This window comes from Ceratotherium simum, chromosome 18 (assembly GCF_057802395.1).
Source record: "Ceratotherium simum simum isolate JZ-2026a chromosome 18, ASM5780239v1, whole genome shotgun sequence".
Lineage (NCBI taxonomy): Eukaryota > Metazoa > Chordata > Mammalia > Perissodactyla > Rhinocerotidae > Ceratotherium > Ceratotherium simum.
This window is the reverse complement of record NC_141917.1, coordinates 9,434,063-9,451,555: the sequence shown is the minus strand read 5'-3', so window position 1 is coordinate 9,451,555 and position 17,493 is coordinate 9,434,063. Positions and strand designations below refer to the sequence as shown.

The 17,493-nt window shown below is 42.7% G+C and overlaps 1 protein-coding gene across 12 annotated transcripts in view; it reads left to right on the top strand.

Annotated features, from left to right (window-relative positions):
* The window catches only part of CTNND2 (catenin delta 2), an 879,093-nt gene that overhangs the window by 736,886 nt on the left and 124,714 nt on the right, over nucleotides 1-17,493 (top strand). For all 12 annotated transcript variants that reach the window (XM_087443138.1, XM_087443127.1, XM_087443130.1 and 9 more), the window contains one exon: nucleotides 14,687-14,804. In XM_087443138.1, the coding sequence (XP_087299264.1) occupies nucleotides 14,687-14,804 (118 nt within the window). The remainder of the gene's footprint in view (nucleotides 1-14,686; nucleotides 14,805-17,493) is intronic.

The following is a 17,493-nucleotide window of genomic DNA, read 5'->3' as shown; positions in this document are numbered from 1 at the left end:
ATCCTCCTCTACTTTACTTGGGACGCCGCCACATCGTGGTTTGAGGAGGGGTGCATCAGTGTGCACCGGGGATCCGAACTCCAGGCTGCAGACAGCGGAACACGCACACTTAACCGCTAAGCCACAGGGCCACCCCGCTTCCTCTTCTGCTTTTAAAGGCTCATGTGACTACATTGGGCCCAGAAGGATAATCCAGGATCATTTCCCTGTCTTAAGGTCGGCTAATTAGTAACCTTAATTCCATCTGCACAGCCCCTTCACAGCGGTGCCTAGATGAGTGTTCGAACAACCAGGGGACAGGAATCTTGAAGGGACATCTTTTGACTTCTCCCTCCCAGAACAAATAAGAAAAAGTCCAGTCATGACAATAATGGAGGCAGACAATTAAACTATATAGGTGCTAAAGCAGCCTTGATTTTAAAATGCAAAGAGACCCTTTGAACTGCTTGATACCGACTTTTCCAACATTATTCCTCAATTGCAATTAAGACCAATGCCTAAACCTAAAAGACCACGTTGACACTTCTCTTTACAAAGGCCGGCTCCTGCTTTCTTTTAATAATTCTTTCAGAAGTTTCTTCCAGAAATGTAAAAATATATTTCAATAATTAAGATTAAATGTATATTCTTCTTCCTTTCAGGAAAAAAAGGCCAAGTGATCTTACTTTTACTATTTTCTGTATATTTTTTTCTTATACAGAGTATATATGTATTTATATAGTTTCTCTTCCTTTTTCCTGTCACCTGTCACCCCTACACTAGATATCTCCATTCTTTTTTTTTTCAAATATTTTATTGAGGTCATAATGCTTTATAGCATTGTGTAATTTCAAGTGTACATTATTATTTGTCAGTTTCTATATAGACTACATCATGCTCACCACCAATAGTGTAATTTTTATCTGTCACCATACATATGTGCCCATTTATCCCTTTCTCCCACCACCCAACCCCCTTCTCTCTGTTAACCACTAATCTGTTCTCTTTATCCGTGTGTTTGTTTATCTTCCATGTATGAGTGAAATCATGCAGTGTTTGTCTTTCTCTGTTTGGTTTATTTTGCTTAACATCATACCCTCAAGGTCCATCCATGTTGTTGCAAATGGGATGGATATCTCCATTCTAAAACAAGAAGAGAAGAGAGTGGTCCAGAGACGCCCTCTGCAGTTTGAATTAATCTTTGGCCAAACAAAGATTGGCTTTGTTTGTTTGTTTTACTTAGCTAGAACTACACAATAGTCGCTGGCTAAATTAACTGGAATCTGGATTTTTTATCCTTTATCATATTCTTTGGCCCAATTGAAAAATGAATAAGTGAGTCGTCAAAACTTCTAAGTTCATGAGATACCAATTAGGAGAGATGGGTCCATTGTTAAGAGATTAAAGGAAAGACAGTCTTTATTTTTAATCACTTCCTTCCTATTTGGACGTGGGGCTTAACCTGTTTTGACCCAGGGACTATTTTTTTATCATTTTTGCCACAAATTTAGGGAGACTTTTCCCAAGGAAGAAATGTAAGAGGACCAAAAAAAATCAGAGAAGAATGGTTATCAGCAGGCAGCTGGCCTGGAGCAGTGGAAGAATAGGGATTTCTTCTTCCTCCTTCACCACCTGGTGGCTACCTATTCTAGTCACTTAACCACACCATGGTGGGCAAGGTCATTGAGTGGTCAGCTTAGGGAAATGCTGGTGGCAGCAGTCCAACATGAATACCCAGAATAAAACCACATTTGGGAGGTGCTGGGGAATTTCCCAGAGCATGATGGGGTAGAGCAGAGAGAAGGGACAGGACATAGAGTACATGTAGTTGCTTCTCCGAAGATACTTTCAGTTTTTAGCGGTCATTATTGGTACTCAGTGAGGTATCAGTGAACAATCAAAGCCATCAGGACAACAAGATATGCACCTCGAGGAAAGCTTATCATCTGGATAGGTGAGCTTTTAAAAGTCACATTGATTCCCAGCTTTAATAAGTCTTTGAAGTACGATTTGTTAAAATTTCCTGCAAGTAAATAAATTGAAAGGTTGCATGACTGCATATGGGGAATTAGGTGATGAATTGAAATGGAAGTAGAAGGGCTTTTTTAATAATAGCTGTTAATAATCCACAACATAATGCCAAATCTTGAAAGTCTTCAAGTCCACAACCTGAAATTTAAAAGGCAAGTGGCCAATTACCTATAATCCCTTATTAGTCAGCTTTGTTGTCCTACTTCAAGACAGAGGACTCAAAATACAAGGAATTGGATGGCCTCGACGTTGCTTAGTATTTGTTTAACCATGATGCTTGTTTTCCTGGAAGCACCTGTTTAGTGAAGTGAATGTTGCATTTCTATGTTTCAATCTTTCCTAGCATATCAATGTATTATATGTATTTTAAAGCTCAAGTTTTGTGATGTACATTACAATGTGTCTGGTTGACAAGAAATAAATTAGTTTAGTCAAGAAGGAAGAAAACACGGTTTTTTATTCATTTTTTAACTTAATTTGCATTTTGACCTGTAACACTTGCTTTTTGCCGTTGTTGCATTTGTAATTGGGCCCTGGCTGGCAGATGGTTTTGTTCTGTGGCAATGCTTGCTGCAGTGGTGGTGGTAGTGGGTAGGTTTTTTGGGAAGCCACCTGGGCAGGAAGCTGAGGTGCCGGGACTGAGATTGGATACGGCAGCTGCCAACATGAGATGCACTGTGATGCCGAGTCAGCACAGAAGAAAGAAAAGCCCACCACATATGTGCCAGAGTGAAATGTTTCGGGCGTTAGTAGAATGCAGGGTAGGAGGGGATTCAGCCACATGGCACTGCTCCAAGCTCGAGATGTGGTCTGGTAACTAAAAACTCAAGGCGCGGTGAGTACAGCTCACTCCCGAGTACCACAAGTCAGGAAAAAACAATGGTGGATGTGCATGGAGCACAAAGGACCACAGGCACAATTAGGTTCACAGTTAATGTTTTAGCCACGCAGTATTCACCTTTTTTTCCTGTGATTTGCTTGTAATTTAGCCCAACGGGAAACTTTCAGCAGACATTTCACAGAGTAGTTAACTCTGTGGTGTCCATCAATTTTAATTGGAATCGTGTCGCTAAATCCCTAGGTAGTACTTGACAGCCATAGGTTGTCTTTTAACTCAGGTATTTCTGGTTCTGCTCTGGGCTTTCTGGAACAATGTGTCCTAATACATGGCTAACTCCAGAAGGCACGGATCTAGACAGTCTTACAAGGGGCAGCGTCCAAGTGTCAACAACAGCGGAGCTTATCCGTCTCTCTCTGCTGGTTTACATTTGTGAGTGAGGTGGGGATGTCAGCGTAGGGGCTATGCTCTGAGGACAGCATGGCAGCAGTGTTCACTGCCGGCCTGCTGGGCAGTTGCTCTTTAGGCCACTGAAGCATTCCATCCCTGCAGCTCAGCAAAGTAATTATCAAGCCATCACTGTCCTGATTTATAAAGAAATTGCCTTCCTTGGGAGAAGACAGTAAGGTACATAGCAGGAATCCAAACAGCAAGACTGTGCTAATGTTAAAAAAAAAAAAAAGGGAAATTTACTTCTCTAGAAATTGTTCTGACTGGGCTGTGATGAAGCACCAGCTTTAAAAGCAGATACGTAAAGAGAGAAGTCAAGAGCTTTTCAAGTAAATTCAGCCTTCCATCATTTGTATCCAATAAAAGTTTATGGAGGTGTGGCTAATCCTAGTGACTGTTCATACCATTGGGTACTTATGGTTGGCGTTTCAGATAATGTTCCGGAAATTCACTTGAAGTAATGAGGCCGCACTACAGATTTCACTGAAGCAGAGCTAGGAAGCTGCCTCCTTTCTCTCCCTTATAATCCAGCGTCCTCATTTCCCACCCAGATACCGAATACCAGCCGCTGCATTTGTGTTCACTGGAAGCTGTGAAGACAGGTTTTCAGGGGCCCCTTCTGCTAGAAAGAGGACTGGCAGAAGTGAAAGATGTCACCCAAGCAGGAGAGCAATCTGGACCAAGCTGACCCCCACAAATTCAGTGGCACTCTTGTGGCTCAGCAGATCAGGGACGGGCCAAAATAAATGAAAGCAATATACTTTTGCCTCGAAAAGTGCGTCGTCACGTCACATCCATGTTCGTTATGCAGAGGGTGCTCTGAGTCACGTTGAGCAGTGGCCTGACCTTGCATAGTTGAGGGCACGTGCTTTATTTGCCACCCTCCCCTCCCCTCCCCCTCTCTTACACACACGCCCCTAGGAAGAGTTTTGGTTTTCTTAAATATGTGGCATTTTGGTCTTGATCAAATCAACACAGTTATTTGATCATCTAGAAATATCTTCTTGAAACCTGCATGAGCCCACTGTGCAGATAAGCAGCTTGCCAGGGAAGGGGTTGGGTGTGAAACATTTAGGGATGATGTTTATAAGAATTCCATTTACCCTTAGCTAACACAAGCTAAAGGCTGTAAATGAGTTTCCCATTGCTGCTGCAACAAATTACCACAAACAGTGACTTAGAACAACACAAATTTATTATCCTACGGTTTCTGTGGGTTAGAAGTCTGACACTGGTCTCACCCGTTTAAAATCAAGGTGTTGGCAGGGTTGTGTTTCTTACTAATGGCTATTGGGAGAATCTGCTTCCAAGTTCCTTCAGGTTGGAACCAGAATCTGATTCCTTGTGGCTGTGGAACTGAGATCTCTGTTTCCTTGCTGGTGGTCAGCTGAGAGCTAGCAGCCTCTCTCTCATCTTTGCACATGGTCCCTATATGTCAGAACCAGCAATGCGGAGTTGAGTCCTCATGCTTGAGATGTCTCTGACTTTCCCTTCTGCTGCATCTCTCTGACTCCAGCCAGAGAATGTTCTCTGCTTTTAAGGCTCATGTGATTAAATTGGGCCCACAGGGATCATCCAGGACAATCTCCCTATTTTAAAGCCTATAATCTAAATTCCATCTGCAAAGTCTTTTTTTCATGCAAGGTAACCTATTCACAGGTTCCAGGGATTAGGACATAGACGTTTTGGGGGGCTATTATTTGGCCTACCACAATCTTCTCTCTGGTCCCCAAAATTCACATCCATCCCACATACTTTCATCCCATCCCATACAGGCCCCCAAAGTTTTCATCCCATTACAGTATCAACTGAAAAGTCCTAAATCTCTTTAGCTCAAAAGTTCAAAATCAGAATATTCTAAATCATGTGTGGATGAGTACTCCATGAAGGACAGCTCTTTTCCTCTCCACTTGGGGACCTATAAAACTAAAGAAACGATTATCTGCTCCCAATATACAGTGGTGAGACAGGCACAGGATTACAGTTATAGACATTCCAGTTCAAGAAGGGGAGAAATAGAAAATAAAATGGAGTACTGGTCCAAGCAGCTTGGAAATCCAGCCCAGCAAACCCCATTAGATCTGAAGGCCAGGGACTTATCCGCTTTTATCCTTGGCTCTGCCCTCTATATAAGTCAGCAGGAAGAGGCAACATTGGAGGTGCCTCTTGAATGACTTGAATTCCCCAGGTGGGTGGGGGGAGCCTCGCCTCAGTTCCTTCTTGGTTGTTGCTCAAATATCATAAATGTTCACCTGCACATTCCTGCAGAGCCACAGTAGGCAGGAGGAGACCCTCTGGTGATGTCCTACCTGACATTCATGCAACCCGCCTGGGCTGCCCTTTAGCTGCATGTCAGCAAGGACTCAGCCCTGGTAATGCGGTTTGGTAAAAAAGAACCAACAAGATGTACCCTGGTGAACCATGAACCCTCCATGGTTTTAGTAGACAAAAGGGGCTGGCTTAGGATGCCAGGCTTAGTGAAAATGGAGAAATATGTGCCAGAATTGGCATTTGCCACAGAATGCCACCTCTCCTTGCCAGGTCCTATCCTCTGTTAATGCCAAGGGTGACCTGGAGACCCCAACTCTGCATGGTTGGTGTTTACGTAGGCTGTTCACGTGGAACTGTCTCCAAACCCATATTTGTGGTTTATGCCTTGCCCTTCAAATTTGAAGGTACTGTCCACTGAATTTGCATGAAATGCTTTCTTGCTAAGAACATGTTTATTGTCCTCTGTGTTCTGTTCTTAAGTCACAACTCATGACTTGTTGCTATAAAGATTAAGGAAAACAATTGATATCCAAATTTAAAGAATTACAACTTAAGCAAAGATGTTACTGAAACAGGTGAATAGTGAAAGTCCCACCTGTTTCAGCCTGTGCTTATTTTCTAGGCACATCCAGGCGTTGCTTCCAAGGGAGATTGGTTCCCAAATTCTTCATACTGCTAGTTGGTGCTGATGATGTCAGATTTAGATAATATCAGTTAACATTTACCTTGCTGGACTGTGAGCTCCTAAGGTCAAGAGCCAGGGATCCTCTTCTTTTTATCCCAAGACTTGGCATTGGGTGTGGAACAGAGTAGGAGCCCGGTCCAGATCGGCTGGTTTGTTGGTTTGAACTGATGTATCTGTAACCCTTTCTTTCTAGAATGGTTCTGCAGGGTCCCTCTGGCAAAACCAGTAACTCCTCCAAATTTCCGCTCAACATTCCTTCTTACAGTAAAAATTAGAAGTAACCTGGACGTCCATGAAGAGGGTAATAATTTTTAAAATTATGAACTGTGATATATTTATACATGGAATATCCAAAATCATTCTGTGAATCAGGTAGATCGGTAGGTACTGTCGTGAAAAGAGGCAACAATACACTTTTGAGAGATAAAAGCAAGTTGCCTGAGGATCCACTGTGGTAAAAGGCAGAAACATGCCTACTCAGTTTGTTTGTGTGAGAAGAAAATCATCTTGAATGATAAACACCAGATGGTCACAGTGATTTTCTTAGACTGAGGAGATGTTCACTTTTACTTGTGTGTTCATTTCCCCCATTGTTTTAGTATTTTTACATTAGTTCTATATTTGTAAAAAATCAGTGATAAAAGTTAAAAGCGAGATGAGATTGTCAGTGATGCTGTGAAACTTTCCATTCTTTCCCTTGTGCACCCCTTTCCCTCTCTGCACACTTGGGTCACACACCTTCCACATGGCATGGCAGTTCCCCGCCTGGTGTCTCTTTCCCTCTTGGACAGGAGTCTCTCTCTGGGTGAGAAGCAGCTGGAGCAGTTAACATTTACTGCAAAGACTCCATGCCAGGCCCTGAGCACCTGGCTGGGTGCACAATCGTGCACATTTACTGCACGATCCGGTGATGTCACACCATCCCCATTGGCACGTCACCAATGAGGAGACTGAGGCAAGACGTGCCTTCACACGTTGGTAGCCCTAGTTGTGAGCACCATGCCAGGTACACAGCAGAATCCATCTTTGTTGAAGTTATCCAATGATAAGAAGGAAACGAGCTGCTCTCTTTCCACAGAGAAGCTACAAATCAAAAGGATGAGCCCTCATGGTTTTTGCGGTGGTAGCTTCTCTGAATGAAGGAAAAGGGGACAACAATGGACTTGGCAGGGCTCGTGCTGCCCCCAGACCGTACAACCACTGCACCTGGAGTGAGGAGATCTTGCTGGACAGCTGTCACTGCATTGGCCCCACTGGCTGGGTAGAAGACCTCTTCCTCCCCGACGCTGCACACTCACCTGAAGAGGAGGACCTTCCCACATGGAGGCAAAGATTCAAGTTTTTTGGCCAATTCGAGTTTTTTGGAACTGACAGACAAGCTCTCCCAAGGTCTTTCATGGGAGAGCACAAGGCATAGCTGCTGTTTACTAAAGAGGCGGTACATCTGATTCCTAAAGCACGATTTAGGAGAACCATGTTCTGCTTAGACCACGAGCACTGCTGATTTTGATTGGAGGTTCTTAGACGTTTTTGGGTCCCGGCCTCAGAATATGATGAAAGTTCTGTACCTTTATTGTAAGAAAAAATACCCATAACATACACATAAAAATATATAAAACTTCAGGGGCCGGCCTGGTGGTGTAGTGGTTAAGTTCACATGCTCCGCTTCGGTGGCTCAGGGTTTGCAGGTTCAAATCCCAGGTATGGACCTATACACCACTCATCACACCAGGCTGTGGCGGCATCCCATATACAACATAGAGGAAGATTGGCACAGATGTTAACTCAGGGACAAGCTTCCTCAAAAAGAAAAAAAAATATGTATATATATACATAAAACTCTGAGCAAAATATCAGGGGTTCAGAGAGCCCGCCTGAAGCCTATAACCAGACTTCAAAGGAGAATATAAGTCAGAGGTCGGCAAACTATGGCCCATGGGCCGAATCCCACCAGTGACCTATTTTGTATGGCTGCAGATGAGAATGGGTTTTATGTTTTAAAATGTTGTTAAAAGAAGAAGGAGGAGGAGGAAGAGAATAAGTGACAGAGACTCTATGTGGCCCCAAAACCCTAAAATATTTACTCTCTGGCCATTTACAGAAAAAGTTCCCGACCCCTGATTTAGATGTTCACAGATAGAAAGACCTCTTTAAAATTTAGTGTTTTTAACTAAAGCAAAACAAGCCACTTTATGGGAGAAAGGCCTGAGCATGATTGGTGTAATTTCCCATTCCCACGCTTACTCAGATCAGATAATGTATGATAAGCTACTAATTTCACTGGTTTCTGAGTGGGTAATTACATAGTCAGGAAATAAAGATGATCTACATTTGTATGCTACTTAGATTTCCCCTCACTAGTTTAGTGTTGTTTCTAGATTTTCACAGGTTGCCTGTTAGGAGCCTCTGGTGATTGGTCCAAATGCATCGCTGCTGGGTGTGGGGACCACGATGCCTCTGCCCTGTTAGAAAGAGATGACCACGAGTTGTTAACAGGCTGTATGTCATTAGCTCACAGTAGACAATTGCATGGTCATTCAATAAATATTTCAATTTCCTGCTGTTGAATTTCCTGCTGTGGGCTAAGGGAGTGGTTCTCAACTCTGGTGTGTATTGGCATCACCAGAGAGCTAATAGAACACACCGAGGCCCAGGCTCATCCAAGTAGGGGAAAGGCCTGGACCTTTGCATTTTTATTAAGTTCCAAACATGATTCGGATGCAGCAGAGGTTTGAGGACCCTTGGGCTAAGCATGTGTTTGGTGTAGGGGGAGCATACACCTGCAAATTAGGCCCTTAAGGAGCCCAGCTGTCTAGAGTGGGTTCCTTAGCCTCCACACTGTTGGTGTTCTTTGTTGCAGGGCCTGTCCTGAGCATTGTAGGATATTTAGTAGTAGCCCTGGCTGCCTCCACCCACTGGATGCCAGCAACATCCCCTCCCTCTGCAGTTGTGACAACCAAAATGACCCCAGACACCCAGACATTGGCAAATGTTCCCTGGGGACAAAATCACTCCAGTTAAACACCACTAGTAGAGAAGGAGACAGACCTGAAAACAATTGTACAGTGTCTCATTCAGGAATTATTCACTGAGTTTCTCCTAAGTGCTGTACAGTGGGGGGTAAGGAGCAGACAACAAAATAGCATGATGCTCCCACCCCACCCCCATGTCTTGGAAGGACCAGCCTTGAGCCTCAGGTGTTACAGGTGCCTTAAGAGAGCTTGTGCCTGGAGCTACAAAGGAGAGAGTGGAGGCTCTGAGACCAGGCTAGAAGGTGGGTGAGACAGAGCTCTGACTGAGCCTTGGTAGCTGTGACTCTCAGAGTCAATGGGCGTAGATGTAGAAGGAAGACATTCCAGGCAGAGGGGTCAGTGCAACTTCAGCACCCTGGACAGCGTCTCCTTCTCTGTGGTTGAGGGGATGGAGGCTTGTGACCCCTAGGGGCCTGGGTCTGGCACCCCTGGTCTGCCTTGTGCTGACATCTGTGGTGGATTTTGCCTCTCCCTCTGCCTTCCCTCCTGGGTTGGCATCAAGGCCTTACTGAGCACTTGGCCTCCTATTTCACCTTTGCCTCAGGACTACCTGTATTTCTTGAAATAATCTCAGCTCTGCTCTTTGAAGCCCACTGGCAGCCCCACCCCACTCCTCACACTGGTATATAGTCTCAGGAACCCAGCCCAGGTCCTGCAGAGACCCAGCTTCTGGGCTTTGCTGATAATAAATTGAGAGACGAGACAAAGGAGCCCAGTAAGCACCAGCCCAGAGATGTGCAGGGCTGGGCCAGCAGGAAGGACTGTAAGGAACTGGAGCAGGGCTGGAACCCAGGGCTCAAGAGGATGGAGTGAGCCTGGTCTGAGATGACCCCAATGGAGGCCACAGCATAAAGGCCAAGGAGCAGGTTGGGGGGAGAGGAGAGGAGGTAACAGAGAGCACAGGAAGACAAACTAGTCCCAAACCAGAAAACTCTTCCTACAAGCCTGAGGTGAAGATTGGTGTGACACTGGGGAATACGTTAATTGGCTCCAGGCAACAAAATTATGCAGCTCTCTCCAGCACACAACATGTATAATCAATATTATCATCAATCATAAGGAAGTTCATATCTCAACTAAACAGTTTAGTCCCCATATTATACCCTATATTCAATTGCTTTTTCTTTCTTTGAAAATTGAGACTTCCTTGGAAAATCCATGTTGGGGGTTGTAGTGGCAGAATACAAACCATAGCATAAGAAGCCTGCATTTGAATGGCGTAACAGACATCTGGTACTTATCCAATGAGTAGAGAGCACAGAGGCAAATCAGTCATGGACTACGTGTGATTCCCAATTCACTGAAGAGCTGAATGCACATGTAGCAGCCAACTTGATTGAGCACGTACGATGTATCTGGTGCTCAGCTGAGTGCTGGGTGTACAAATAACGATGACATGCCTTCTACCCTCCAGAAGGTCCCCGTGCAGCAATAGAGTCACAGCCTAAATAATTCCAATACAAAATCAATGGTGACCAATAACAGAGTTTCAAAGAGCTAAGGGAGTGTGGTGAAGGGCAAGGCTAATTTCAAATAGATTGATTGCTAAAAGTCTCTGGTTTTCTCTGTGATTTGGTCTCCCATATCCTGACCATCTGAAATGGAGACACGTAAAATGAAGTCTTTCGTGTGATATGCTATAGTCATTCATTTCACCATACAGTGTAAGTGCCGCTTGGGATCCTATGAGAGCACTGTACATTGAATTTGTTTTAAATAAGCGCAGTGAGGGAGGCTCAGAGAAATGAGATGTCAAACAGCTCTGAAGGTAGAGGAAATATAGGAGTTTAACTAGTTGCATTTGAATAAAAGAGATTGTAAGAGATTTTATATCTTTTAATCGTAAGATATAAAAATAGTGTTTCTTTTTTACGTATTAGATAAAAAGGTTATAGAATCTATTTTAAGCAGAAATTTCCAAATGACATATCAACTGACAATTCAATCAGGATTATAAAGATTATTTCTAAGGAATAGATATTATATCACCTTTGTGCTTTTTGTAAATAATGTACAAGTATTTGTTTTAGTGTTATGGTTATGCATGGAATTTTGCTGCACCAGTTTCTAGCCAGACATGGAAATCACCTCCCTCAAGATGGGCAGAAGATGGTTTAAGTACAATAGGAGAGAAGAACTTTGTAGGTTGGACGTTGGCTCATTGTCAAACACTTACATAATTACAACTAACTGTGCAGTGACCAACACACAAGGTTACTGTGTTTTTTATTTTTAAACAGTGAAACATGCACAGTATAGGAGATCTTGTGTTTGGGGGGAAAACGGAGGAAAGGGAAACCCTCCTCTCCTCCAGAGGGGAAAACCAAAGGTACTCTTGTGATGTGTTTCATTTAGGAATAGTCAATTAAAAGTGGAAACCCAACCCCAAGGGCTTATAGGACATGGTTAGCCATTGAAAAAGAGACATGCACACACCTCAACCTGTTTAAAAATATATATTGAGCCTTGTGGTATATATACACAATGGAATACTACTCAGCCATAAGAAACGATGAAATCCAGCCATTTGTGACAACATGGATGGACATTGAGGGTATAATGCAAAGTGAAATAAGTCAGAGGGAGAAGGTCAAATACCGTATGATTTCCTTCATTAAGTAGTAGATAATAACAACAATAAACAAACACATAGGGACAGAGATTGGATTGGTGGTTACCAGAGGGGAAGGGGGGAGGGAGGAGGGTGAAAGGGATAATTCGGTACATGTGTGTGGTGATGGGTTGTAATTAGTATTTTGGTGGTGAACATGATGTAGTCCATGCAGAAATAGAAGTACAATGATGTACACCTGAAATTTTTACAATGTTATAAACCAACGTTACCGCAATAAACAAAAAATTAAAAAAAAAAAAACAAATAAAAAAAATATATATATATATTGAGCCTCATCATACCTGCAGACACTGTAGTAAATCACTTCTCCCCTCTGGATTGTAGGGGTGTGTGTGTGTGTGTGTGTGTGTGTGTGTGTGTCCCAGTCACTGCCTCTTCCATCCTGGGACCTTAACTTATCAGTCTTTCTCATTTCTCAATATCTCACACATTTTAATATAGTAGCCAGTTAATAACTTTTTTTTTAATTTTGGAAGAGACTAGACTAGAATTGAACAGAAACTAGAATAAAGAGAAGTGCTCAGATTAGTATTGACATCTTATAATGTTGACAGAGCTGTTAATTCCTGATCTTTCCATTGGTTGGTCCTGCCCATTCATTGATCACCAATGAAAATGGGGCAGATCATTATGAAGTTTCTTTGTGCATCAGGAGGCAGCCCGCCCCCATCATAAAGCTACTCAAAGGAAAGACTGAGCATTCATCACTAAGTGAAGAGTGTAGAGGATATCTCATACTAAGGTGTACATGAACTATCCTTAAGGCTCTTTCAAGTCTGAATTCCTTCATTCTTTCTTTGGAAACACAACCTCATCAAAGTACAAAGAGGCAAGATGTACACAATCACACATTGCACTCAGCATTCTCCTGGCCAAAGAGATCTGATTGGAATTTTTGACAAACCTATTACTCTAAAGCTCAAAGCTCGACCTGGTGAAAATCGTTTCAAGAAGTGGTCTAAAAATGCTCTCTTACAAAGGCCACGCTTCTAGTGTAGAGTCAGACCAGTATGCCTCTCACCACTCTTTCCCTAGCAGAAAGTTAGTTCTTCTTCCCTCCCAGGGATCCTGTCAGAAACGAGGGTTGGCCACTCTAAGGCAGAATCTATAGCACTTTACATTAAAATGCTGTCAATATTTGCCCAGTTATATTGTCTAAGGAACTGAAGAATTTTGTTTATATTTTAAGATCAGCAAATGCCAAAAATACTAATTTGAATTGAATAACCTTTCTCAATGTCACATTAAAATGCTGATAGATCCTATTTAAACACATTCCACAGAACTTTTTAGATATCAAAAAAAATTTTATGTTCAGTAGCAATTTAGCATTAGGCCAATTTTATTCTAATTCCTAAAAAAAAAAAATAGTCTATCCATATTATACATCAAGCCCTTGTTTTCCTCTCCTTCACAGACTTGGGTTTTGTTCCAGCTTCTCTGCTTACTGCCCATGTGGCTGTGGACAACCTCTCTGAGCCTGTTTTCTCATCTGTAAAATAGAATGAAGTGTAACAGTGAAGGATGTTGTGAAAATGAAATGAGAATACCTCTGTCAATTACAGTGCGGGCATGGAGATTCATTCTATTCAACTTCTCCTGTAGGCTCTGTCCGGGGCCACAGATTCTTGGGATCTGCCACGTGGCTGCCCCCAGCAGTCAGCAAAGACTGCTACCCTCCCTACCCAAACCCTTCCTCTAGAGCTAGATCCAGAGCACAATTCTCAACATCAGCACCATCAAATATGCAAATTATCTGACTCCACCAGAGACCCCAGGGTGGGGCCCTACCTGAACATGCCTGCCAGGTAATTCTGATGCTAGCCAAGGTGTGAGAGCCATTGGGCTACCTAGATTATTCTCTCTTTCCATCCCTCTTCCCCACTGTTTCTAAATTCTTTCAGTCCCTTTGTACCTTCCATGAACTCACCTCCTCCAGCATCCCTCCAAAAGCCTGTGTTGCCCGTGAGTCAGTCACTGCAGAAATTCTCTCCTGGAACCAAATCCTAGCCATGGTTAGGAAGGACACACTCTCAGGTGATAGAGTAACTAAAAAGATCCCAAAGATTAACCTTCAACTAGGATTATCTCTCGTCTTTGGTAGATCTGGAAGATCTCTTTATTTCCCAGCTGTGCATTCCATTACAAGAGGCCCCTTCTGCTGGTGTTAGGTCAGCACATGCCAGTACAGGAGGGTCTTGGGCAATTCCTGCCCATAAAAGGTATCATGGGCATCCTAATGGCTAAATCTTCAAAGAAATTCCTAACTATGTTCTTAGAATAAATTTCTAGAAGTTTACTTCTGACTGAGCCAAAGTAGTTATATTTCTGAAGCAGGTGAAATTAGATCTCTAAAATATTTCAGTAAGTTGGAAGCTCTGTCTTTGAAAAATGTTTCAAACTTCTCAAAGAAGAAGAATCCTTTGAATCAAAGAGATTCCAATTCCCTCGTCGATTGTCAATGAAGTAAACTTTGAAGACTTTTGGAAAGTCACTCATTCTCAGCCGTCATGGGATCATCACAGATCACCTGTTCGGAATTCTGCATTCTCCACTTCTGGAGTTGGGTTACAGAAATCTGTGACTTACCCAATGCTAGGATGCATTTGTTGGAGCCATCCGTACTCAATAGAGCTATATTCTTGGTAAACAATCTGAAAAGGCAAGCAGATGTTTTCTTTAAAACTATGAGAGGAGGTTGGCGTGGAAGAACGTTCTTTGGGTGACCACGGTGAAGGTTGCTGACGGGTCCTTTTGCTTTGCAGGAATGTTAGTTCGGCGGGAGAGGAGGCCCGCAGGAGGATGCGGGAATGCGATGGGCTCACCGATGCGCTGCTCTACGTGATCCAGTCTGCGCTGGGGAGTAGTGAGATCGATAGCAAGGTTTGTTGTATTTGCGTAGATTAAGCATGTTAGAGAATAAAGACACGCAAGGGACTGAACAGTGGCTAACGACGATGGGGAGCTAATACGAAGTTTAATACTTTCACTCTGAAGTCTATGTTGGTTTCCTTGTATGAATCCAGCGTTTTCTAGAGAGGGCTTCTAATCCTAGCGTAGAACTAGACACCTAAGTCTTGATTAGTAATGAGTAAAAATTTAGATTTTTAAGTTACTCAAACCACAGGTGTTCCAGATAAGTGTGTAAATTTTGGCATATCACATTACCCACAAGCTTCTGGTTTTATTTTATAAAATCCACTTGCAAAAGAAAAAAAAGTGTTAAAACTACCTGAGATTTGAATAATCCTATATTCTTACAAGTTAGCTTTTCAACAACTGTTAATTGTATCAAATGCCATTTAAAAAAATGCCCGATGAAGTCTAATTAAATGCTGTCAAAATGCTAAATAAATGAGGCTGTCAACACATTAATCATCAGTGTCTAGTCCGTGTTTTAGTTCACAGACAAAAATAGAATTGGGTGGGCTTTTCCAGTGTTTGACCTATTTTGTTTCATCTTAATTTGTCTTTTGACTAGTTTTGATTCACTCTAAATATAAATTCATAAGGTAATTTCATAATTTCTTGATATAAATGCAGACTTTACTGATGCTTTTAAAGTAATACGTGTGATAAATATGATACCTTCATAAGGGTTTCTCAAGAGCCACACTATTGACATTTTGAGCCAATTAATTTTTTGTTGTGGGGCTGTCCTGTGCATTGTCGGATGTTAAGCAGCATCCCTGGCCTTTACTCACCAGATGCCAGTAGCATCTCACCCACACACTAGTCATTACAAACAGAAATGTCTCCAGACATTGCCAAACTTGTTCCCACAGGGAGCAAAATTGGCCCTGGTTGTGAACCACAACCTTAATCCCATGGTTTTCAACACTGACTCTCCTTCAGAATTGCCTTTGGAGCATTTAATAAACACATATGACTAGACCCCAACATCACCCTCTGAAGCTGAATGTCTAACTGTGGTCTTTGTTTTTTGTAGCCTTAAAAATTCATCAGGTGAGCCCACCTTAGTACATACGGCTTTGAAATGGACTCTAATCAGGAATATGGTATAGTGTAATTTAGTCATCAAGTCAGATAAAGAACAAATATGAGTGATTTTATCCATTTAGTTACTAATTGGCATGGGGGGTGATTTAGCATAGAGCTTCTCAGCCTTGACCACACATGAGAGTGACTGAGAAATTGAGAAAATTACTGATGCCTGAGCCCTACTCACTAAAGTCATGGATCCATGATATCTTCTGGGACTTCAGCCCTTTGAGTACTACTTGACTCCAGTTATAAACACTGTTTGTCACCTTATCACTGCCACTCAGTTGTGTTTGCATCCATTCATTTACTATGTGGTGTTATCAATTTCAAAGATGGACTATGGTGTAATCAAGATTTAATCATCCCCTCTTGTAAATGCCCTTGACAGCCATTTTAGACCTTTTAATATCATTGACAGGAAAATTACATCCCTAAAGAAGTGACCAGTCAAGATGTCTTGAGTATTTACAGATGCCTGTTAACATAATAGACACATGATTTTTTTCGAAGAGCTGCCGAAGGTAATTCTCTGAAGCCACACTGCCCAGGATCTCAATATTCAGAGCAGTAAAGACTAAGGCATTGGGACACTAAGTCTCTTACTCTAACGGATACCAGAAGAGCTTTAATACTGTGTGGGCCTTGCAGTTGAAAATAAAATAAGTCAATAGCCTCTTGCCTTGGCCAGGTGCCCATGGCACATTGTAGTGGGTAAGGCAGCCTCAGGAGTGGGATCCCACCATGAGTGCTGCGAGGCACCCATGTCTTCTGCTGATGTATCCAATGGCTAGACTTCTCAAACTTTTGGGAGACCTTAGGGATCATCTCTCTTAATTTCCACATTTCCCTCAAAAGAGGAAATTGGACTATTTGGGCCTGTTTATGGCTAGAGTCAGAAGACTCAGATATTCCTGATGGAATAGAAGAGCACTGACCTTGGCATCAGGGCACGCTAGTGGACATGCCACCTCCACCTCCCACTGACTAGTGGACCACGCCCAGTGATGTCAGCTTTGTGGCACAGAGGCCCATCATCGCTGATGAAAAGTTCAGATGTGATAAATTACTCAGCAGTGATTTGCTGGACAGAATGTGCTATTGAGTTTTAACATATGATTTTTGTCCCATAATTTTCCATGCAGCCCTCTGCTTGGCCACTTCCAAGTTTTCACAGTGACAAGTTAGAAGGGAAAAAAAATGAGTACACATTCTCTTTCAAGTCAGTGAAGTTGGTGAACAAGAGAGCCTGGATTCCATGCAAGCTCTCAGCTCAGCTGCTATAACTGGGACAGTTTGTTGAAGGGGTAACATATGGTAGAGCAGTCTAGGGGCGACTTCCAAATTAGCCCTTTCTAATAGAAAATAAGGAGTCAAAATGACCCTGGTGACCAAGAGGAAGTGCTGAAAGCGCTGTTGACAGCAAGGGATGTGAAACGCAAAGCCACCAGCTGCCACACGCCTTCTGCTGGTGTCCCAAAGAAGGGCAGTGGCTGCCTTTTTTTTTTTTTTCTTTTTCCACCCCCTCAAGAGAAAAGTGCTTAAATTGGTCACCCTCCCAAACCAAGCA